General features: G+C 42.1%; 1 protein-coding gene across 5 annotated transcripts in view; it reads left to right on the forward strand.

The window, feature by feature from the left end:
• The window catches only part of TACC1 (transforming acidic coiled-coil containing protein 1), a 128,385-nt gene that overhangs the window by 16,796 nt on the left and 87,481 nt on the right, over positions 1 to 24,108 (forward strand). For 3 of the 5 annotated variants that reach the window (XM_055296014.2, XM_055296017.2, XM_055296019.2), the window contains exon 1: positions 12,444 to 12,579. The exons of 1 other annotated variant lie outside the window; for it this stretch is intronic. In XM_055296014.2, coding sequence (XP_055151989.2) covers positions 12,503 to 12,579 — 77 coding nt within the window. In that variant the 5' untranslated portion in view covers positions 12,444 to 12,502. Of the gene's footprint in view, positions 1 to 12,443; positions 12,580 to 24,108 lie in introns of those variants that run through there. One more of the 5 variants, XM_055296012.2, reaches the window with a different exon arrangement.

Consider the following 24,108-nt stretch of genomic DNA (forward strand, 5'->3'; position numbering starts at 1 on the left):
TTTGTTTTCTCGGTTTTTTTCTGTTTGTTTGTTTGTTTTTGTTTTTGCTTTTGAGATGGAGTCTTGCTCTGTTGCCCAGGCTGGAGTGCAGTGGTGCGATTTTCGCTCACTACAGCCTCTGCCTCCTGGGTTCAAGCAATTCTCCAGTCTCAGCCTTCCGAGTAGCTGGGACTACAGGCTCACGCCACCACGCCCAGCTAATTTTTGTGTTTTTAGTAGAGACAGGTTTCACCACATTGGTCAGGCTGGTCTTAAACTCCTGACCTCAGGTGATCCACCCGCCTCGGCCTCCCAAAGTGCTGGGATTGCAGGCGTGAACCACCGTGCACAGCATTGTTTTCTGGGGTTTTTTTTGAGACAAGGTCTCACTCTGTTGCACAGGCTGGAGTGTAGTGGTGCGATCCCAGCTCAATGCAGCTTTAAACTCCTGGGCTCAAGCAATCCTTTTGCCTCAGCTAGCATGCTCGGCTAATTTTTAAATGTTTTTTGTAGACATGGGGTCTTGCTATGTTGCCTAGGCTGGTCTTAAACTCCTGGCTTCAAGCAATCCTCCCACCTCGGCCTCCCAAAGTGGTAGGATTATAGGTGTAAGCTCTCCTGCCCAGCCGGCAAGGGCTTTAAAGTGTTATGTTATTTTATAGTTTTAGGAGGTTTTATAGCTCTCTACAATGAAGTTTAAAAATTAAGAAAAAAAGCTTGTTTTTGATGAATCAAAATCTCAGCACAGAAATGGGGCATTTCATCAGAGAAATAGATACAATGAAGAAGAGCCAAATGGAAAGCCCCCTTTTTTGGTTGCTCTCTTTCTGCTTTCAAGGTTTATATTAGCTTGACTTAGATGTGTCTTGGAGTGGACTTCGTTATGTCCATTCTACTTTGTGTTTGTCTAATATCTTGAATCTGCAAATCTCTGACTTTTATTACAGCTGGGAAGTGTTTGGTTATTATTTCTTTAAATATTTTTTCTACTTGAGTTTCTTCTCTCCCTCTGAGATTTCAATTACATGTATGTTTGTTTGATATCATCTAACAAGTCTCTGAGATTTTGTTCATTACGTTCTAAATCTTCTTCCACTCTGTTACTCATTTTGAGTAATTTTGATTGATCTGTCTTAAAATTTACTCTTTCCTTTAACATGTCCACTTGGCTGTTAACTCCATCTGGTGAATTTTCTACTTAAGAAATTATGGCCGGGCGCGGTGGCTCATGCCTGTATATCCCAGCACTTTGGGAGGCCGAGGCGGGCGGATCACGAGGTCAGGAGATCTAGACCACCCTGGCTAACACGGTGAAACCCCGTCTCCACTAAAAATACAAAAAATTAGCCGGGCGAGGTGGCGGGCGCCTGTAGTCCCAGCTACTCAGGAGGCTGAGGCAGGAGAATGGCGTGAACCCCGGGGGGCGGAGCCTGCAGTGAGCCGAGATCGCGCCACTGCACTCCAGCCTGGGCGACAGCGAGACTCCATCTCAAAAAATAAATAAATAAATAAAAAGAAATTATACTTTTCAGCTGTAGAATTTACATGAAGAAGTACATTATCAACTGTAAATAGGCCATGAAAAGTTAAGGTTGAATTTTGTAATTTATAAATCAACTATTAAACATAGTGCAGAATAGCTGTAAAGCATCAGGAAAATTAAAATAGAATAGATCTTAAAATATTAAGTAATTTTTAAAGGTGGGAAATAAGAAATGAAGAAACAAATGTCAGAGGAGACAAATAGAAAACAAAATAAAATAAAAATGATAGACTATACCCAACCATTTCAAAAATTACATTAAGCATTTATGAGCTAAACACTCCAATTAAAAGATAGAGATTAATAATTGTTTTTAAATGGATACAAAAACAATTATAACATCTCACCAAAGAAGATACACAGATGCCAAAAAATTTGAAAAGCCGTTTAATAGTATATGTTATTAAGTAATTACAAATTAGAACAACAGTGAGATACCACTACACATCTACTAGAATAGCCAAAATTCAAAATGCTAACAACACCAAATGCTGGTAAGGATGTGGAACAACAGAAACTGTCATTCATTGTTGATGGGAATGCAAAATGGTTTGGCCACTTTGAAAGACAGTTTTGACAGTTTCTTGCAAAACGAAACATACTTTTACCATATGATTCAACAATCTTACTCCTGGGTATTTACCCAAATGAGCTGAAAACTTATGTCCACACAAAACCCTGCACATGGATGTTTATAGCAACTTTATTCATAATTGCCAAAAGCTGGAAGCAATCAAGATGTCCTTCAGTAGGCAAATGGATAAACTGTGATATATCCAGACAATGGAATATTATTCAGTGTTAAAAAGAAATGAGCTGTCAAGCTATGAAGACATGGAGGAATGTTAAATGCGTATTACTAAGTGAAAAAAGTCAATTTGAAAGGGTTGTGTACTGGATGGGTCAAACTATAAGACATTCTGGAAAAGGCAAAACTATGGAGACAAAAAGATCAGTAGTTGCCAAGGGTTGGGCAGATGAAAGGATGAATAGATGGAACATAGAAGATTTTTAAAGGAGTGCAACTGTTCTATATGATACTGTCATAGTGGCTACATGTACATAAATACATTAGACATTTGTCAAAACTCATAGAATGTATAATACCAAGAGCAAACTCTAATGTAAACTATGGACTTTGGATAATAATGATACATCAGTGTAGGTTCATTGATTGTAACAAATGTACCACTCTGGTATGGGATGTTGGTAGTGGAGAGGCCATATGTGTAGGGGTGGGGGTGTGTGGGAACTCTCTGTACTTTCATCTCAATTTAGCTGTGAATCTAAAACTGCTCTAAAAAAATAAAATCCATTTTTTAAAAACCTAAATATAAACTATGTGCAAAGACACACTTTCAATATAAAGACAGAAGGAAACCAAATATAGATGGATAGAAAAAGATATATCATGTAAATAGTAAGCACAAGAAAGCTGGAGTGGCTACATTAGTATCAAATAAAAATAGATTTCTTAAAAAAGTATCATAAAAGATAAAGAAGGGCCCTTCAGAAGAAGAAAAGGAATAATTGATCAAGATGACATAAAAATTACAAATTTATTTGTGCCTAATAATAGTCTCAAATTACATAAGGCAAAAACTGATAGAATGAAAGGAAGAAATAGGCAATTATAACTGGAAATTTTAATGTCTCTCAGAAGTTGATAGAGTAACCAACAAAAAATCAGCAAAGACAGAAAATCTGAACAACGTTATCAATCACTTTGACCTAATTAATATTTTTAGAACATTTCACTCAACAATAGCAAAATGCACATTTTTTTCAAGTGCACATGGAATGCTTACCAAGATAGACCATATTCTGGACCATAAAAAGTTTTAATAAATATTAAAAAGGTTGAAATCAAGTAGTTTGTTCTCTGACCACAATGAAATTAAATTAGAAACCAAAAACAATAAGATAACTAGGAAAACCCCAAGTATTTGGAAACTAAACAACACACTTCTAAATATTTATTGGGCTAAAGACTAAATCACAAGAGAGATTGAAAATATTTTGCCCTGATGATAATATAAATACACGTATCAAAATTTGTGCAATGTAGCTAACATAGCACTTAGAGGGAAATTTACAGTTTTCAAAGCCTATACGAAGTGGGGAAAGGTCTTAAATCAATGATCTTAATTTTCACCATTAAAAAACAGAAAAAAAGAGTAAACTGAACTCAAAGCAAGCAGAGGAAGAAAATAATAAAGATAATGACAGACATCAATGAATTAGAGAACAGAAAAAAAGATAAAAAAATCATTAAAAGCAAAAAGCAGTCCTTTGAAAAACCTAATAAAATTGATAAATCTCAAGCCTGACTGGTAAAGAAAAAAAAGTGAACAATATCAAGAATGAAAGAAGGGACATTATTACTTTGGATATTAAAAGAATAACAATTCTCTATTGTTATGAACAACTTTATGACATTAAATGTGTCAGATGAAATGAACACATTCTGGGAAATACATAAATTATAAATCTAATCAAAGATGAAATAGAAAGCTTGAACAGCCCTGTATCAATTAAAGATATTGAATTTGTAATTAAAAACTTTCTGACAGAATTCTGGGTTCAGATGCTTCATTGATGAATTCTGACAAACATTTATGAAAAAATAATACCAATCCTACAAAAACTGTTTAAGAAAATAAAGGAGGAGGCATGATTTTATGATGCCAGTGTTATTCTAATTCTACAGCCAGATGAAGACATCTTAAGAAAAAAACTGCAGTCCAATATCCCTCATGAATATAAATGCAAAACTCCTCAACAAAATATTAGCAAGCCAAATCCAGCAGCATAAAAAAGGTTATACACTATGATCAAGTGGCAATGCAAAGTTTTTTTTGTTTTGTTTTGTTTTTTGGGTTTTTTTTTTTTTTTTGAGACAGAGTCTCGCTCTCTCACCCAGGCTGGAGTGCAGTGGCGTGATCTCCGCTCACTGCAAGCTCCGCCTCCCGGGTTCACGCCATTCTCCTGCCTCAGCCTCTCCAAGTAGCTGGGACTACAGGCGCCCGCCACCACGCCCGGCTAATTTTTTGTATTTTTAGTAGAGACGGGGTTTCACCGTGGTCTCGATCTCCTGACCTCGTGATCCGCCCGCCTCGGCCTCCCAAAGTGCTGGGATTACAAGCGTGAGCCACCGCGCCCGGCCTTTGGGTTTTTTTTGAGACGGAGCCTCACTCTGTCACCCAGGCTGGAGTGCAGTGGCGTGATCTCAGCTCACTGTAACCTCTGCCTCCCAGGTTCAAGCGATTCTCCTGCCTCAGCCTCCTGAGTAGCTGGGATTACAGGCATGCACAACCACACCTGGCTAATTTCTGTATTTTTAGTAGAGACAGGGTTTCACCATGTTGGTCAAGCTGGTCTCGAACGCCTGACCTCAGGATCCACCCGCCTCGGTCTCCCAAAGTGCTGGGGTTACAGGTGTAAGCCACTGTGCCTGGCCAATACAAAGTTGTTTTAACAGCTGACAGTTAATCAGTGTAATTCAACAAATTAATAGAATAAAGACAAAAACACAGACACACTGGTGCAATGTAGCTAACGTAGTACTTAGAGGGAAATTTATCACTTTGAAAGCCTATAAGAAGGGGGTAAAAGGTCTTGTAGTCCTAGCCACTCAGGAGGCTAAGGCAGGAGGTTCATTGGAGACCAGGAGTTCAAGGCTATAGTGCACTATCATTGCACCTGTGAATAGCCACTGCACTCCAGCCTGGGCAGCATAGCAAGATCCTGTCTCTTAAAGAAAAAAAGGAAGAAGGTGAAAACAGTATGATCAGTTCAATAGGTGCAGCAATAGCATTTGTCAAAATGCAACTCCTTTTTATCATTAAAAAAAACTTTCAGCAAATTAGGAATAAATTAAAACTTCCTCAACCTGATTAAGGGCATCTACAAAATCTGTCAGCTAACATCCTACTACAGTGTGAAAAATCAATGCTTTCTACCTAAGATGAGGTAGAGGGCAAGGATGGTGGTTCTCACCATTTTTATTTAACTTAAATTGTATAGGAGTACCTAGTCAGTGCAACAAAGCAAGGGAAAAATAAGGTATACATGTTAGAAAGAAATAAGTAAAATTGTCCTTATGTACAAGTGACATTGTATAGGAAACCCTAAGAAACCCACAATAAAAGTTATTAGAGGTACAAGGTTGCAGGATAAAATATACAAAAATCAATTAAAGGTTGCAGGATAAAATATACAAAAATCAATTCTATCTCACATATTAGCAACTAACATTTAGAAAGTTAAATTATAAGACACTTTGTTTACAGTAGCATAAAATACTTAGCAAAAGACACGTATGACCTGTAGGCTGAAAACTATGAAACATGACAGGAAGATCTACATAAATGAACAGCTATACCGTGTTCATGGATTCAAAGTCTCGATATTGTTAAGCTGGCAATCCTTTTTGAATTATTCAATAAATTCAATGCGATTCCTATGAAAATCCTAACATGGTTTTTTTTCAAAAAAATTTACAAGAGTATTTTAAATTTTATATGGGAAGTCAAAGGACCTAGTATAGCCACATCATTTTGAAAGAGGAGAACAATATCGGAACACTTCAACTACCTGATTTCAAGAACAACACGTGGCTCTGAAGGAATGAACCAATTTTATTCTTTGATCTATAAATTGGCATTTAAATAATTTCCAAATGAGGAGAGATGGGTAGCTCTGAGATAAGCATGTGACTTCCCAAGGTGGCTAATTTGAAGGGTAATTCTCCTTTGGGATGATTGCTAAGGGGAAAAAAAAAAACCATGTTGAACATAAGGTTTGTAATCAAGACAACTGGATTTAAATATTGGATGCACCATTCAGCTCTCTAAAACTGAGTATCTTCATCTTAAAATGGGATGTGCAGTGTAAGGATTAAGGCAGTAAAGTATAGAAGCTAAGCCATGTGCTATAGCACTGGAGCTAACTTACCCAGGTTTGAATCTAGCTTTGCCACTTTCTAGCTATGTGGCCTTGGGTATGTTTAACCTTACTACGCTTCATCTTGCTCATTTGTACAGGCACTGCTCGTTTTATTGCATTTCACTTTAATGCACTTCACATATATTGCATTTCTTACAAATTGAAAGTGTTTGGCAACCGTGTGTGGGATAAGTCTATTGGTGCCATTTTTCTAACAGCATGTACTCACTTCATGTCACTGTGTCAGCATTTTTTAGCAATAAAGTATTTTTAAAATCAAGGAATGTACATTTTTTTGGACATAGTGCTATTGCACACTTAACAGACTATCATATAGTGTAAACATAACTTTTATATGCACCGAGAAACCAAAAATTTTGTGTGATTCACTATATTGCAATATTCACTTTATTGCAGTGGTCTGCAATGGAACCTGCAATATTTCTGAGGTATGCCTGTAAACGAGAATACTAAAAGTGCCTAGCCATAGGGTTGTGGTGAACAGTAAATGAGTTAATAAATCTAAAGCACTTAGAACAGAATCTGAGCACATAAAAAGTGCTCTATAAGTATTACCCACTGTTATTTTTTTCCCAGTGCTATGAGGCCCGAATGTGGTTACTTTTGCTAACCACCAAGCGTAGTTCCTAGTATCCAACAAATGTTAGTGCCCATCCCTCTGCAGAGCATAAGTAGCATTCTGGGGGTAGAGTTTGACACTGAAGGATGTATTTCACAATCTTATAGGCAATCTTGAGTTTCAACAGATTAAATTTTCTTTCCTTGCTATTTTTCCAATGTTTAAAAAATGCCTTTTTGGCCAGGCACAGTGGCTCACGCCTGTAATCTCAGCACTTTGAGAAGCTGAGGCGGGCAGATTGCCTGAGCTCAGGAGTTCGCAACCAGCCTGGGCAACACGGTGACACCCTGTCTTTACTAAAATACAAAAGAATTAGCCAGGCGTGGTGGCGTGTGCCTGTAGTCCCAGCTACTCGGAAGGCCGAGGGAGGAGAATTGCTTGAATCCAGGAGGCGGAGGTTGCGGTGAGCGGAGATCGGACCACTGCACTCCAGCCTGGGTGACAGAGCGAGACTCCATCTCAAAACAAAAACAAAAACAAAACCCCCCAAAACCCCAAAACCAAAAAACAAAAAACAAAAAAACTTCTTGACCCAACTGTAACGTGCAAGTGGAAACCTTAACCATGGAAATGAAATTCTACCCTACGTGGACTCCATCACAGGCCATGTGTCCTCTTTGGCTCCAGCTGGTCATTGTGTTCAGCAGCCCACTGACCCAGAGACTAACAAATAAGAGCTGCCTCCTTCCCTCTCTTTTCATTTTCCTCCTCCTCCTTCTTGTGTCACAGGCAGGCATAAATTGCAGGGCACCAAAAAATAGTAGATTTTATTCTCTCTATGCTCTGTATCAAATGCAATACCAAGTAATGTCCAACTATGATCCTCCTGCCCTCTGCTTGAAGGAAAACTCCTCAGTTCTGTGAACGATTCTGAGCCCCAGAATTGGCATTATGAAATTTCTCAGTCATTGGGGACAGACAACAGCAGGGTTGCCCATAACTTACAGCTGGCCTCTGAGTGTACCATTTTAGAACCACACCAAGGGAGAGGACATGTTTCCATTTCTTTAATAACTTTGATCAGAGCATAAATTGTGATTGCATAATAACAATTCAGTATCATCATTAGGGATGCTGAAGTGTTGTGTTTTGTTTTGCTTTGTTTTTTGGAGACAGACTATCGCTGTGTTGCCCAGGCTGCAGTGTAGTGGTGTGATCACAGCTCATGGCAGCTTTGATTTCCTGAGCTCCAGTGATCCTCCTATTTCACCCTCCTGAGTATCTGTGACTGCAGGTGAGCCCCACCATACTCAGTCCATTTATTTTTTATTTTTTGTAGAGACGGGGGACTCTCTGTGTTGCCCAGGCTGGTCTCAAACTTCTGGGCTCAAGAGATCCTCCCCTCTTGGCCTACCAAAGGGCTGAAATTACAGATGTGAGCCACCGTGTCCAGCCTTTTGTTTTTAATTGAAATATAAAAAGCAAGAAAGAGTTTAAACTCAAGGACATTAATCAGATGAACTGCAGACATCCCACAGTCTATGCCTTTGTTGGAGATCTGCAGCCAGGCTCTGAGATGGAGAAACAGATCTTGGTTCTGCTTCCATGAGAGGGACAAAGCATTATATGTTGTGGGGTAAGATGTGTCTGGGGATATCTGGTCTGTCTTGGACATTTTTCCTGAAAAGCCCTCATAAGTTTACTTCACAAAGACGACACTTCCCTTCACTGTGTTCACTCGGCCTGGCCCAAAGCCCCAGCTGCCATGCCAGTCAGGGCAGCAAACCCAGTAAACAACATAAAGCAAAACCAGTCAACACACAAGCATCTTTGCAGAGATGCCCTTTGGGTCCCATAAGTTAAATCTTTTACATTGTTTTACAGAGTTCCTTTTCCCCTTGTGTCAATTTCTCTGCAATACAAGAGGGTATAGGCTTCACTCTTTCCTCCCTTTCTTTCTTTCTTTCTTTCTTTCTTTCTTTCTTTCTTTCTTTCTTTCTTTCCTTTCTTTCTCTCTCTCTCTCTCTCTCTCTGTCTCTCTTTCTTTTGTTTTTTGGGTTTTTTTTTTTTGAGGCAGAGTCTTGCTCTGTTGCCCAAGCTGGAGTGCAGTGGCACGATCTCCATTCACTGCAACCTCTGCCTCCCAGGTTCAAGCGATTTTCATGTCTCAGCTTCCCAAGTAGCTGGAATTACAGGCACACACCACCACACTCGGCTAATTTTTTTAATTTTTAGTAGAGACAGGGTTTCATCACGTTGGCCAGGCTGGTCTCAAACTCCTGAACTCAAGTGCCACCTGCCTCAGCCTCCCAAAGTGCTGGGATTACAGGTGTGAGCCACCGCGCTTGGCCTTTTTCCTGTACTTTCAACAATTTTAGTGGCCCCACCCTGTGCCTTTCTGCACTAATAGTAGTAAGATTCTTCCCAGCAGCCCGTCCTGTCTACCAGAGAAGGAAAACTTTCCCATTCTCACCCTTTTCTCCTGCCTCTCCCCCTCCTGTCTTCCCTCAGAATGACCGACTGAGAACAAAGATCTTTCTCACTAGGAGAGGCTGAGTGTTCCTCTGAAGGGAACCGCAGCTCTGACAGGGTTATGTTTGCATTATCAATGACACTTCAATCACATTGCCATAGTGTTCCAAACAGACTGTGGGAGGAACTTGAACTTAAAAGAAAAATTATCTCAGAGGAGTTCAAGGCTGCAGCGAGCTATGATCGTGCCACTGCACAGAGCAAGACCCTGTCTCTAAAAAAAAAATTATCTGCCAAGAGTCAACTTTTCTTTAGCTATTTGAAATTCCTCATACAAAAATCTCAATTCCAGCCTCACTATACTTTTACTAATTGTTTATTTTCCCACTTCAAAATACTGTTTATGCTACCATGTGTCAACATTCTGGACCCTGGGAACTTTCTGGCTAAGTAGACTAAAGATAATTTATAAAGAGGTAGTCGAAGTCTGCTACATAAAAGAGAGATCTGGCTGGGCACAGTGGCTCATGCCTGTAATCCCAGCACTTTGGGAGGCCGAGGCAGGCGGATCACAAGGCCAGGAGTTCAATACAGCCTGGCCAACATAGTGAAACCCTGTCTCTATTAAAAATACAAAAAATAGCCAGGCATAATGGTGTGCGCCTGTAGTCACAGCTACTTGGGAGGCTGAGGCAGGAGAATCACTTGAACCCAGGAGGCGGAGGTTGTGGTGAGACAAGAGACAAGATAGTGCCACTGCACTCCAGCCTGGGCAACAGAGGGAGACTCCATCTCAAAAAAATAAATAAATAAATAAAAGATCTGTTGTAAATGTAAATCTCCATTATGCGTTTTCTGATTCTTTCTGGAACAACTAAAATGTAGTCACATACATACATCTTTATTCCCCTATAGCTTCAAGAATGAAGTTAATGTTGAAAACAATTCTGTGTGCTTCACCACTGGCTCATTCATTCATTCAGCAAACAGTTATTGTATATAAACCAAGAACCAGGCACTGTGCTGGGCACTAAGCTAGAATACAGAGAAAAGGAGCATTCCTAGCTGGGCGTGGTGGCTCACACCTGTAATCCTAGCACTTTGGGAGGTCAAAGCAGGAGGATTACTTGAGGCTAGGAGTTTGAGACCAGCCTGGGCAACATAGTGAGACCCCATCTCTACAAAAAAAAAAAATTAGCTGGGTGTGGTGGCATTCACCTGTGGTCCCAGCTGCTGAAAAGGCTAAGGCAGGAGGGCTGCTTGAGCCCAGGAGTTCAAGGCTCCAGTGAGCTTTGATTGCACCACTGCACTCCAGCCTGGGCAACAGAAAGAGACACGGTCTTTCAAAACAACAACAACAACAACAAGAGTATTCCTGCCTTTAAAGAACTTATATTCTAGTGAAAGACAAGTGAAGAGATTATTATTATTATTATTATTATTATTATTATTATTATTAGAGATGAAGTTGTGCTCTTGTTGCCCAGGCTGGAGTGCAGTGGCACGATCTTGGCTCACTGCAACCTCCACTTCCTGGGTTCAAGCGATTCTCCTGCCTCAGCCTCCTAAGTAGCTGGGATTACAGGCCTGTGCCACCATGCCCAGCTAATTTTTGTATTTTTAGTAGAGAGGGGGTTTCACCATGTTAGTCAGGCTGGTCTCGAACTCCTGACCTCAGGTAATCCACCCCCTAGGCCTCCCAAAGTGTTGGGATTACGGGCGGGAGCCACCGCGCCCGGCCGTGAAGAGATAGTTATAAAATAAGATTGGTAAATGCTTCGTTAGCAGAGTTAACAAGTGCTATAGAAGCCCTGGGAAGGACAGTGATAACATGGGTGTAGGATGCCTGCATCCATCACCAATTGTAAGCGCCCACTGTGTGCCAAGCATGTTGGAGGAACAGTGAAATCAAAACAGATTCCCTGTCTTCATGGAGCTTACGTTCTAGCAAGGGAGACAGGCAGTAACAAAGAAGATGTAACATCAAGATGCAGGATGGTGTCATAGAAGAGAGGTTTGGGGAAGGATTCCAGTCTGCTGGGAAAAGCGCTAGAATAAGGACAGGTGGCTGGAGAGGAGATGGGTGGGAGGCAGGAATGGGTGAGGAAGGGCATGAGAGATGCTCTAAAGGGAGTTGCTAGGTGTTGCTGGATCGCAGATGAGATGATAGGGATAGGTGTTTGTTTGTTTGTTTGTTTTTTCCTTACGACAGAGTTTGGAGGAAAATTCATTGCCTGGTTGTCAGAGCCTACAGGGACATTAAGAGCTAAAGATGAACATACTCCCTTGTTTCATAGATAAAGAAAACGAGACTCAGAGAGGGTGAAATAACTTGTTCCAAGTTACTCAGCTAGTTGGAGGCAGAACCAGAACCCAGTTTTCTGTGCATCGCAGTCCAGGCCTCCGCCTGTCTCAGGAGGCAGAAGCGGTTTAGGGGAAAGGCCACGCCCTTTGCAGGGCCGCCTGGGTCCCCCGACCCCGTCACACACCGCCCCCTCCTGCTGCTTCTCTGAACAGCAGCTGCCGGGGCCGCTTCCCGCCGCTTCCCTTCCAACCCCGGACACCAGCGGGCGGAGAGGGCGACGTCCGCGGATCGCGGGGTCCCGGGGGCGCCCGCACGCCTCGCGCCCTCCACCTGCTGCCCCTTGCCACCTAGGAGCACCCTTGCCGGGCGAGGAGGCGCCGCTGCCTGGGCTCCCCGCAGCCCCGCGCGCCCCAGGCGCTCCGCATCTCCAGGCGGCAGCACCCGCGGGGCCCTGCAATCCGCGGAGAAGTTGGCGGCATCTGAAGCCACCTCCTTCCCCGCTTTCCCAGCGGCGGGGACCCTACGGCCCGGCGCCCCACCCCGCCCTCCCTCGCCCCACCCCGCCCTCCCTCGCCCCACCCTTCCTCCCGCCCCACCGCCTCCCCGCCCAGGGTCTGGGCACAGCCGCCCGCCGCCCAGCACAGGCGGGTGCAGCCCCTGCGCCAAGTTCTGCGCCATGGGAGGCTCCCACTCTCAGACCCCGAGGGGCCGGGAACCCGCCGGGGAGAGGCACCAGAGACCCACGGAGACCGCGTGAGTTCCAGAGCCCTCTCCAGGGGCCGCCTTTGGGGGTTTGCGTGCCAGCCCGGGATGGAGCGCGCGGGGGCCCGTCCCAGAAAGGCTGGGAAGGTGGGGTTCCCGCTGGCGGCAGCAGGGCACGAGCGCTCCGAGTTTGGCCAGCAGGGCCTCGGGGGCGTCCGGCTGGGAGCGTCCTGCCAGGACCCCACCGTGACCGGATCGCGTCCGGGCGTGACCGTGGTCCTGCCCCAGTACACGCTGCACTGGGGAGACAAGGGGACCCCGGCCTCGTCCAAGCAGAAAACGCACGTGTCCTAAAGAGCTCTGAAACATTCACAAGACAGTGTTATTTGCAGGGAGGTGAAACTATGAGAGAGGCACTCAAGTCTCAAAACGCAGCTGGCGTTGGCCCTCGGGGTCCAGGAATTTTGACGCAGTGCTTGCTGCTTGCAAGAACTCCCTCTCTTGTTTGCTCCAAGGGTTTCATGATGATCTCAGAAAAAAAAGGGCAGTATTGTAGCAGCAGCAATTAGGCTTTTGTTCTGGGACAGCAACAATTGGGGACACCAAGTACTGTAATGAAAGCTGTGAAGGGAAAGTTTTAGAGAACGTAATTAGGAGCAAGTCCCACGGTTTGAAAGATGGCAAATGCTTATTGACAGAGAGGGGATAACAATTTATTTGGAAACCAAATAGCCTTTAAATATTTATTTATTTATTTATTGGAATGCATGCGTGTTTTGGAATTGTAGCAGTGTCAGGGAATCCATACTCTTTATTTTAATTCAGCCAATGTCAAAGCTATTTAGTTTGAGAAAGATAACACTTAACCATCACAAAAGCAGCCTGGACCGCGGGAGGGCTTTTGAATCATCTTTTCAAGGCAAAGTAGCTTTTGGAATATCCAAATGGCTAATTTTGGCTCCTAATGTTATCAATATTCACAAATATAAACTTACTTCAGGCAGCTTATTAATAAGAATAGCTGATGCCAGGCGTGATTGGCTCACACCTGTAATCCCAGCACTTTGGGAGGCCGAGGGGGGCAGATCCCCTGAGGTCAGGATTTGGTAGACCAGCTTGACCAACATGGTGAAACCCCGTCTCTACTAAAAATACAAAAATTAGCCTAGCATGGCGGTGCGAGCCTGTAGTCCCAGCTACTTGGGAGGCTGAGGCAGGAGAATCGCTTGAACCCAGAAGGCGGAGGTTGTGGTGAGCCAAGATCGGGTCACTGCACTCCAGCCTGGGTGACAGAGGGAGACTCCATCTCAAAATAAGAAAAAAAAAAAAAAAAAAAAAAAGCTGAGATTTACTGAGCACATGACATGTGCAAAACACTTCTAAATGCCCCACATGTTATTTAACCCCCAAGAGCACTGAATTATTATAGTTCTTGTTACTGTCTTCATTTTACTGGTGAGGGAACTGAAGCACAGAACGATCAAGTAACCTCTCCAAGGTCACATAGCTAGAAAGTGGTGGACCCCAGAGCTCATGCCACAGCCGCCTCCCACCCAAGAGCTGGAACTATCCTAGGAAACAATCAAAATTTGTCTCAACTGGCAGAGCACACCATCCTTTTTCCTTTAATTTTGTTTGAATAAGGAGTAAATCTGCAATAGCAATGCTTAATAGCTAATTAGACAAAATTGCCAAAGTCAATTTAACTTTCAAAAAACAAACATGAGAGGCAATATAACATTGAGATGAAGTTAAGAGTTTGGGAGGCAAAGAGCCATGGGTTTAATTTCTAGGTGCTGCTCCTTAATGCTGGAGATCTTTTATCTGTTCCTTACCTCCTCTGTGTCTGTTTCCTTATGTGTGAAACAGGAATGATAACAATATCTACTTCACAGACTATTCTGAGGTTGACATAAAATCATGTATATATGAATAATAAGTTACAGTTTATCTCTGAGCAATATACTATTTTAGCTGAGGATGAAAGTTGACTATTTTTTGTAAATGTGTGGCCAAGTTTACTGTGTAACTTGAAAGTCAATAATGGAGTCTTTCACTGGTGGTATGCTGAAGAAATGAACTCAGGATGCAAGGTAGGGTTCAATTGTTAGGGTGTCAAATTATCCAGTGCCTTGGCAGCCTACTTGTTTTACCTGTATAATATAAACATGTATAAAGGATCTCTCTCTTCATTGAGGCTCTGCATGCACCTTGAATATTTTGCAGAGCTTGCCTAAAAACAATCAACATGAAAGCCCATCCTTGGTCTTTGCCTAGGAATACAGCCCCTCCCTGCTCAAGTGAATACATGAAGCACATAAACACATGCAGTCAGTACTGGGATTACTGCCCTCATCTGCATATGTAGACTCTGCTCAGTGAGGCAGCCTCACAAATCATTTGGCATGTCCAGGTGAAAGACTCTAGAAATGCAAGATTCCAACCTGTAATATACATGAAAAGCAAAAAGGATGCTTTCTATCCAAGTTCTGGCTTGTTCAGATGTACAAGCGACAAGTGTCTCCAGGATACAAGAAAGTAGGAGGTTCATTGTTAATGTTACCCGGCTACAGACTTCCTGCCGAACATATGGCTGTCGTGGATAACGCTGACCTCAAGGAAGTTCTGCTACTCAGGCTGTAGCCTTTTCGAAATCTATTGTTCTTTTAAAAAAAAAAATACATGAAAGTCATGTGAATAATACATCAATGCTGGCATTTGTCTTTTGAGGGAGAAAGTATGTTTCAGAATGTTCACAATTTGTATTTCAGAATAATCTAATCAGGTACTAAAAGTAACTAGATTAAATCTCTCTTACAAGAACTCTATTGTGAAATACAAACAAGCATAGATGTACATGAAAAGAAATGTCTGATTTTAAGATACAATTCATTATTATTGAGAATTGTAGCTGCTAACCTTCTCCAAACCCAAGAAGCCAATGAGCCAGCTTTGGTAAAAGCTAATGGAAATTTCACTTCATTTATTCAAGGAAGCCGTACAGGAAGGTGATGAAGAGCAGAAATTGTGGAGTCAGGCAGACCTGGGTTGTAATCCCAGCTAGATCACTTAGGAAGTTAGTTTAGGAAACATTGGAAATACAGTTATTTAACTCTTCAGTTAGGCAAATTTCTGCATCTGTAAAATGGCAATAATAATCAGACCTAATTTTTTTTTTTTTTGAAATGGAGTCTCACTCTGTCACCCAGGCTGGAGTGCAGTGGCACAATCTTGGCTCACTGCAACCTCCAGGTTCAAGTGAGTCTCCTGCCTCAGCCTCCTGAGTAGCTAGGATTACAGGCGCATGCCACCATGCCCGGCTAGTTTTTATTTTTGGTAGAGACGGGATTTCGCCATGTTGGCCAGGCTGGTCTCGAACTCCTGACCTCAAATGATCCACCCACCTCACCCTCCCAAAGTGCTGGGATTACAGGCATGAGCCACTGCACCCGGCCTCAGACCTAATTTTTGAAGTGGTGTATATTAGTAACACGATGGCCAGCACTTACTGTGTGTGCAATACATAGTTATTATGAACACATTTGCGTGTATATGTACCCATGAACCAGATGCCATGCTGGGCTCTTTGGAAGATATATTCATGAGTAAGGCAGGGTATCTTCTGCAGAAGTTTGATTTGTGTGCTAATTCTACAAGGTCTCTGAGAAAAGCAAGGCAATAACTTTTTTGAGTTAGTTTTTTCCTCATTTTCCACTTCCATTTTCCAGAAAGTTGTACTACCAAGAGGATGGAAATGCATTTGGGAATATGATAGTCTGATGAAATGTTTGAAATCACTCATTCCTTAGTTGTTTATTTTTGGCCACGTGGCCAAGGTAGGTTTTCTACAAGTAGTGGGTAATTTGTGGAGAGATCTGAAGGATGAGACAAAGCAGAACCTGTGATTCATTGGGGAATATCATCTGGCATTTGTTGTTTAGCTTCTCTGCCTGGAATGTAAGATCTGCACCTGTTGTCAATTCTTACTAGTTAAGTTTCCAGACCAATCGTTTGTGTTTGGAGTTTAGCATAACGAAAAGGTCAGTAGCAAAGTCAGGAGGAATTTCTGACGTCTTCAGTGATTTTGCCATGTGAATTTCTGATCAATTAGGTGCAGGCTATGTGATTTTCTAGTGAACTGCAAAGTCAGCATCAGCTAGGGTGAAGTGCCTTTTAATGAGCACGTCACTGTGGGACACATGTCCCTGACACTAAGAGGGAGGTGCTGGCTTGGAGGTTTTAGACACAAGAAAACATGACTTAAAATAACTAAACTTAGGGAGCAACATTTGTAAATTCATTGCTTTCAAATTTATAATATTGTTTACCACCTTCTCAACACAAAATATTTGTTATCATTAAAAGCATGTCAGTTCCCATTTGCTATAGAAGTTTTTTAAATGTCCATGTGAAAATGTCTTAGTACACAATTAAGAGAGAGATTTAGAGCAAGTTTGTGGAGAAGACCCAGAGCAACCAGCCCTATGATGAAAAGGTAAAAGAATTATAGCATTTAACTTGAAGAAGGGACCCAAGACATGTGGAAATATATAATTTTTAGGAGATGTTGGTTGGCTCCATCTCCCGTGAAGCCAATCTCGAAGGAAATGATTTGAATTGCATGGCAAGGGAATTATTTGTATCTACTGAATTTAGATATTGCAACTTCTAGACTATGAGGGTAGTTGAAATAGAAAAAGGAGTTAATAATGGGAAGAAAAATCCCTCTCTGCAAACCATTAAAAAGTAAGATAGATACTCTATCAAGAGTGCAACTCTGAGGGAATTCAGGTATAGTTTTGCTCTACCATTTCTTCTGTTTTTTAGCTGTAGTGGATAACTGTCCCCCACCGCTACCCCTCACCACAGTCTCTCTCAGCTGGTACATGGTTCAAGTATTAAAAATCAAGAAGAGGCTGGGTGTGGTGGCTCATGCCTGTAATCCCAACACTTTGGGAGGCCGATGCCGGTGGATTTCTTAGGTCAGGAGTTCAAGACCAGCCTGACCAATATGGTGAAACGCTGTCTCTACTAAAAATACAAAAATTAGTTGGGCGTGGTGGCACGCTTGTAGTCCCAGCTACTTGGGAGGCTGAGACATGAGAATTGCTTGAACCTGGGAGGTGGAGGTTGTGGTGAGCCAAGATCGTGCCACTGCACTCCAGCCTGGGCGACAGAGCAAGACTCTGTCTAAAAATAAAATAAAATAAAAATCAAGAAGAGAAACAAACAAAAAAAGAGGACAGCTGCTGATGTTCTGAGATAAGGAAGTGGATTATTTGAAGTCTAGGTTGGTTAATAGCCAGGGTGGGCTATAGGGCACATGAATTTGCTAATCCGAGGTCTGGAAATGCACTGATGCCGTCCACCTGGCCATGGCACATGGAGGGCCCCCTTCTGAGGAAGCTCACTCTGGCTACTGTGGGTGCTTTTTGGTTGTTGTTTTTTATTGTGGTGAAAGATACATAACATAAAATTCACCATTTTAGCCGTTTTTAAGTATACAACTCAGTGGCATTAAGTACATTGAACAACCATCACCACTACCCATTTCCAGAAGTTTTTCAGCATCCCAAACAGAAATTCTGTACCCATTAAACAATAACTTTTCACTCCTCCTTCCCCCAGCCCCCAGCATCCACCATCCTATTTTCTGTCTCTACACATTTGACTACTGTAGGTACCTCATGCAAGTGGAAATGTACAGTATTTGGCTTTTTGTGACTGGTTTATTTCCCTTAGCACAATGTCCTCAAGGTGTGTCCATGTCGTAGCATGTATCAGAATTTCTTTATGGCTGAACAATATTCCATTGTGTATATATACCACATGCTGTTTATTCATTCATCTGTGAGTGAACACTTGAGTTGTCTCCACATTTTGGCTTTTTTTTTTTTTTTTTTTTTGGGACAGAGTCTCACTCTGTCACCGAGGCTGGAGTACAGTGGCGTGATCTTGGCTCACTGCAACCTCCAAATTCAAGCAATTTTTCTGCCTCAGCCTCCCTAGTAGCTGAGATTACAGGCATGCGTCACCAGGCCAGGCTACATTTTGTATTTTTAGCAGAGTCAAAGTTTCTCCATGTTGGCCAGGCCGATCTCAAACTCCAGACCTGAGGTGATCCACCCGCCTCGGCCTCCCAAAGTGCTGGGATTACAGGCAGGAGCCACCACTCCCGGCCCCACCTTTTGGCTCTTGTGAACAATTCTGCTGTGAGCATTATTATACAAGTATGTGTGAGTCCCTGCTTGCAGCTCTTTGGAGTATAAACCTAGGAGTTGGATTGCTGGATCATGTGATAACCCACTTCACTTTTTGAGGAACCACAAAACTGTCTTCCATAGTGGCTGCACCATTTGTCATTCCCACCAACAAATGCATGAGGGCTGTAATTTTTTCACATTCTAACACTTGTTATTTTCTGTTGTTTTTAAAAAGGCATCCCAATGGGTGTGAAGTGGTATCTCATTTGTTTGGTTGTTGTCGTTGTTGTTTTAGATGAGTCTAGCTCTGTCACCCAGGCTGGAGTACAGTGGCACAAGCATAGCACACTGAAGCCTTGAACTCCTGGGCTGAAACAATCCTCCCACCTTAGCCTCTAGAGTAGCTGGACCACAGGTGCACACCAACATCCCTAGCTTTTTTTTTTTAAAAAAAATAAAATTGTGGAAATGGGGCTCTCGCTATATTGCCCAGGATATGGTCTCAAACTCCTGGCCTCAAATAATTCTCCCCCCTCAGCCTCCCAGAGTGCTAAGATTACAGGCGTGAGCCACCATGCCTGGCCTCATTTTGTTTTAGCATAAAGAAGACATCGCTTTGGAGATCTAAGGATTTTAGGAGTTGCATGCCAGGAAATGGAGTCAGAAACCAAATACATTATTTACAATATCACAATTGTAAAGAAAATAAACCACCCATAATCTCATCATCTGGAGATAATTGTTAACATGCTGGGACATTTTTTATAGTCTCTTTTTGTCCACCAAGTATATTTTTCAAAAATGAGGTTATGCTATGTCTTTTGTATTCTCATGTTTTACTTAACATTATAAACATTTCTCTATATTACTTTACTGAATTCAAAAATATTATTTTAATGCTTGCTTAATGGTTCATTATCTGTATATACCATAATTTATTTTTTTCCTACATGCTTGATAGTTAGGTTGGTTATCATTTTTGCTCATATAAACAACACAGTTAATAAACATCCTTGTAATTCTTTGTACATTTCTGAGTAATAACTTAGGATACATTCCTAGAACTTCAATTACAGGGTCAAATAATGTATAGCAAGATTCTAAAAGTTGCTACGTTACTATATATTGCCAAATTTCCCTCCTCCCCACAATTAATACCAAGTTAGAATCCTCCCAGCACTTCATGACAGTGACAGTCTCAGCATCCTTTTCTTTTCTTCTTTGACACTGAATCTCGCTCTGTCACCCAGGCTGGAGTGCAATGGTGCGATCTCAGCTCACTGCAACCTCCATCCACCTCCCTGGTTCAAGCGATTCTTCTGCCTCAGCCTCCTGAGTAGCTGGGATTACAGGCACCCACCACCATGCCCAGCTAATTTTTGTATTTTTAGTAGAGACAGGGTTTCACCAAGTTGGCCAGGCTGGTCTTGAACTCCTGACCTCAGGTGATTCACCCTCCTCGGCCTCCCAAAGTGCTGGGATTACAGGCATGGGCCACTGCGCCTGGCCCAGAGCATCCTTTTCAATGCTGGGCACTATCATTTTAAATCAATTTGGTAAAAAAAAAAAAAAATGCAATCCTGTTTTAATTTTTTAATTCATTAGTAAGGGTTATGTTTAATTCATTAGTAAGAGAATGTTATGTTTATTAGCCATTTTGAATTCCTCAATTTCTTGTTATTTCTCCTTGCCTGTTATGGACTGAGATATTAATTTTTCCATATTTATTTGTAAGAGTTCTTTATCTTTATATGATGAGGCCAGCTAGCATTTATTGAGCACTTACCATGTGCTAGGAAAATGCTAAGGTCTCAGCCGGGCGCAGTGGCTCATGCCTGTAATCCTAGCACTTTGGGAGGCCGAGGTGGGCAGATCACCTGAGGTCAGGGATTTGAGACCAGCCTGGCCAACAACTTTGAAATACTGCTTAAAAAATTCAGTATCAGGCCGAGCACGGTGGCTCACACCTGTATTCCCAGCACTTTGGGAGGCCAAGGCAGGTGGATCACCTGAGGTCGGGAGTTTGAGACTAGCCTGGCCAACATGGCGAAACCCTGTCTCTACTAAAAATACAAAAATTAGCCAGGCATGGTGGCAGGAGCCTATAATCCCAGCTACTCAAGAGGCTGAGGCAGGATAATCGCTTGAACTGGGGGAATGGAGGTTGCAGTGAGCCGAGATCACACCACTACACTCCAGTCTGGTTGACAAAGTGAATCTCCGTCTCAAAAAAAAAAAAAAAAAAATTCTGTATCATAACCTCTCTTTCTTTCTGTTTAACTCTTGATGGTTTTAGTTTCTTTTTTTTTTATGTGTAATTTTATTTCTGCCTCATTAAACCTCCTCTTTGTCTAGGCCAACATGAGTTTCCTCCTCCTCCAAGCACACATGTATTGAGCACGTGATTGTGAGAAAATCCTCAGATCATTGGAACTTGGTATGGAGTTACATACCTGTCCCTCCCCTCCAACCTGTGTGCTAATTATCTTATGGAAAATAACCTTTTTCTTGCCTTTTTCTCCCAAGAAAGCCTTGAGTCTCATCCAGAAGTCAGATAAGTGCTGGATCTCTTCTCTTTGCTTGAGTGACAAGTTGTTTTTTTCTGATTCTAAAGAAGGAGATTGCTGTCCATACATGAATATCCACAAGGCTAACACTGCCCCTTTATTAGTCAGGAAGATATTTGGTTTTCAGCTTTCCCTTGATGGTTTTTGTCTTTTTATTCCCATTCATTGAACAAATGTTAATCTTTTTCTTTTCACTCTCTTTCATTCAACAAGTATTAATTGACTGCCTTCTTATGTTCAGGCACTGTGAACATTATTATGTATGTGGGAATTTACACGAGCAGAAGAAAGCATTTCTAAATGTATAAAATCTGAATATTTGTTTATAATACTGTGGACGGGACATATGCCGAAAGTCAAACAAGAGGAAATGACCTTGTGAATGGGGGGGGGGAATGTGTGGAGCTGGAAAAAATATAGGACATCCATAACTGAGCTTTTCTCATAGATTTTTTTTTACCAGCCTAATCAATTTTCAGTCCATCTTAAGGTTGCATTTTAAGCATTTTAGCTTCCTCTGCTGAAATGGTGGAGCCTTCAAATGCTCTCGGTCATCAGTATGCTTTGTCAGGCATGCATTTTTCAGGGACAGCCTTTAGAGTTTTTTTTTTTTGTAATAATAGGACATAAAGCACAAACAGATTTAATATAAGGAATGGCAAATGATGAACCACTGTTCTCTGCTCTTCCTTTATCTTCCAACTCCTTTACTTTTATTTGTGGAGACTTGGCACCCTTGAAGAGTGACTATCTACAAGGATCCCTTACTTTGACATTGCTTCACTCCCTGAACGCTTACTGTTACAGATACTTTGGATGTAATTTTTTCTGTTTGTACAATTGTACAATAGTACAGTTTTATCTTTATCAATCTTACATGTCTGCTACATATGATATTAATAACACTTCTAGGCAAAATACATTATATTTAGCCTCCTTAAATTTGGGAATGTTACACAGAAACTTTAGAGTCCTGTCTATTTTTGGAGGTAGAGTAGTTCCATTTCTGAGAAAACCCATCCTGTTTATCTGTCTTATACTCTGCATGTTCTCATAAAAACCTGACGGCATGGAATGTCACTGGTAAAGATGGGAGCTCCCAGAAACCTTACAAAGATGCTTTGCTGTACAGCAATAGTTCTGAAAACTGTTCAGAGATCCCTTGATAATATGATCAAACTTTTAGGGATCTTTTCCTGGGGAAAATACATATATACACAATATGTGAAATGAGGATTGTCAGAGACCCTGAAACCTGTGCATTATCCCATTTAATCCTCTCATGGATCCCATGAAATAGACATTATTATCTGCATTTTACAGATGAAGAAACTGAGGCTTGGAAAAGTTGAGAAACTAAGGCCACAGAGCTAAGTTTCAGTCCTGATGAAGCTGGCTGAAGCAGAGGACACAAATTACCAGTCAATTCCAGAGTGTTTCTGCCACCCAGGCAACTCATTAACCAGTGGAGGCTTCTGTTTATCTACTAGAAAAGGAGTTTTTATGGCTATTTCCTACTGATAAGATAGTTTCAGGGAAGTAAATGTTTGAGAAAACATCGTCCAGCCCATTCTGTAGCTAAATAGCTATGGAGAAATCCTGTATTGCATTAATACAGAGCCGACAGAAGACCTCTCCTGGGTTTCTGTGCTGAAGTATTTTTGTCTATGAGTCTTGCTTTCCTAACAACGGCAAAATGTTATGTTTCTATGGCTACATCAAAATTGTTCTTAAATAGGGGTTTGAGAAAACAAAACTAGGAAGGCTTGGGCAAGATACGAAGGTAGGAAGATGACTGACATTTCCTTTGCCTTTTCACGCCTGTGTATCCATTGGCCTCAGAAGGCCCTTGAACCCCTTGATGATATTCAGGCTATGGCACTTCTGGGCAGATGTGTGTGAAGCCATGATTCCTAATAAGTGCCCTGTGGGCCATAGTAATGGCACTTGGGACCACAGGTCAAGTCCTTATAACCTGGGCCCTTTACAGTTGATACCCAAAGCAGAGATTGGCAGGTTCTCTTGAGGACAAGACTAGACCAAGAGATGTGCGCAAATTTCAGGAATAGCTGGCAATAATGGGGAAGAAGAGAGACAGAGAGAGTAGAGTCTGGAGTGGGCTTCTTTTACCTGTTTTCCATCTCCTTCCTGCTTCTTGCCAGGTGGAGGGCTCTGTCCTCCCACCAGGGGGCGCCAGCCACCATCCACTAAGTTTTTGGCTTGGGGTTGGCCTGGTGGGGAGCAAGAGTTTCTTCGGCCAACTCCTTTGCTGGGTGGAATAAAATGAAAGGGCCATTCAGATACTAATTTATAGTACACGTAGGAGAAGAGAAAATAGATTGGGGCCAGGCACAGTGGCTCATGTCTGTAATCCCAGCACTTTGGGAGTCTAAGGTGGGAGGATCATTTGAGCCCAGGAGTTTGGGACCAGTCTGGGCAACATAGCAAGACTCTATCTGTACAAATAATTTTTTTAAAACTTAGCCAGGTGTGTTGTCGGCGCCTGTGGTCCCAGCTACTCAGGAGGCTGAGGCGGGAGGATCTCTTGAACCCAGGAACTCGAGGCTGCAGTGAGCTGAGATTGCGCCACTGCACTCCAGCGTGGGTGACAGAGTGAGACCCTGTCTTGGAAGGAAGGAAGGAAGGAAGGAAGGAAGGAAGGAAGGAAGGAAGGAAGGAAGGAAGGAAGGAAATAAGGAAGGAAGGAAGGAAATAAGGAAGGAAGGAAGGAAATAAGGAAGGAAGGAAGGAAGGAAGGAAGGAAATAAGGAAGGAAGGAAGGAAAGAAGGAAATAAGGAAGGAAGGAAGG

The sequence above is a fragment of the Symphalangus syndactylus genome, chromosome 10, assembly GCF_028878055.3.
Source record: "Symphalangus syndactylus isolate Jambi chromosome 10, NHGRI_mSymSyn1-v2.1_pri, whole genome shotgun sequence".
Classification (NCBI taxonomy): domain Eukaryota; kingdom Metazoa; phylum Chordata; class Mammalia; order Primates; family Hylobatidae; genus Symphalangus; species Symphalangus syndactylus.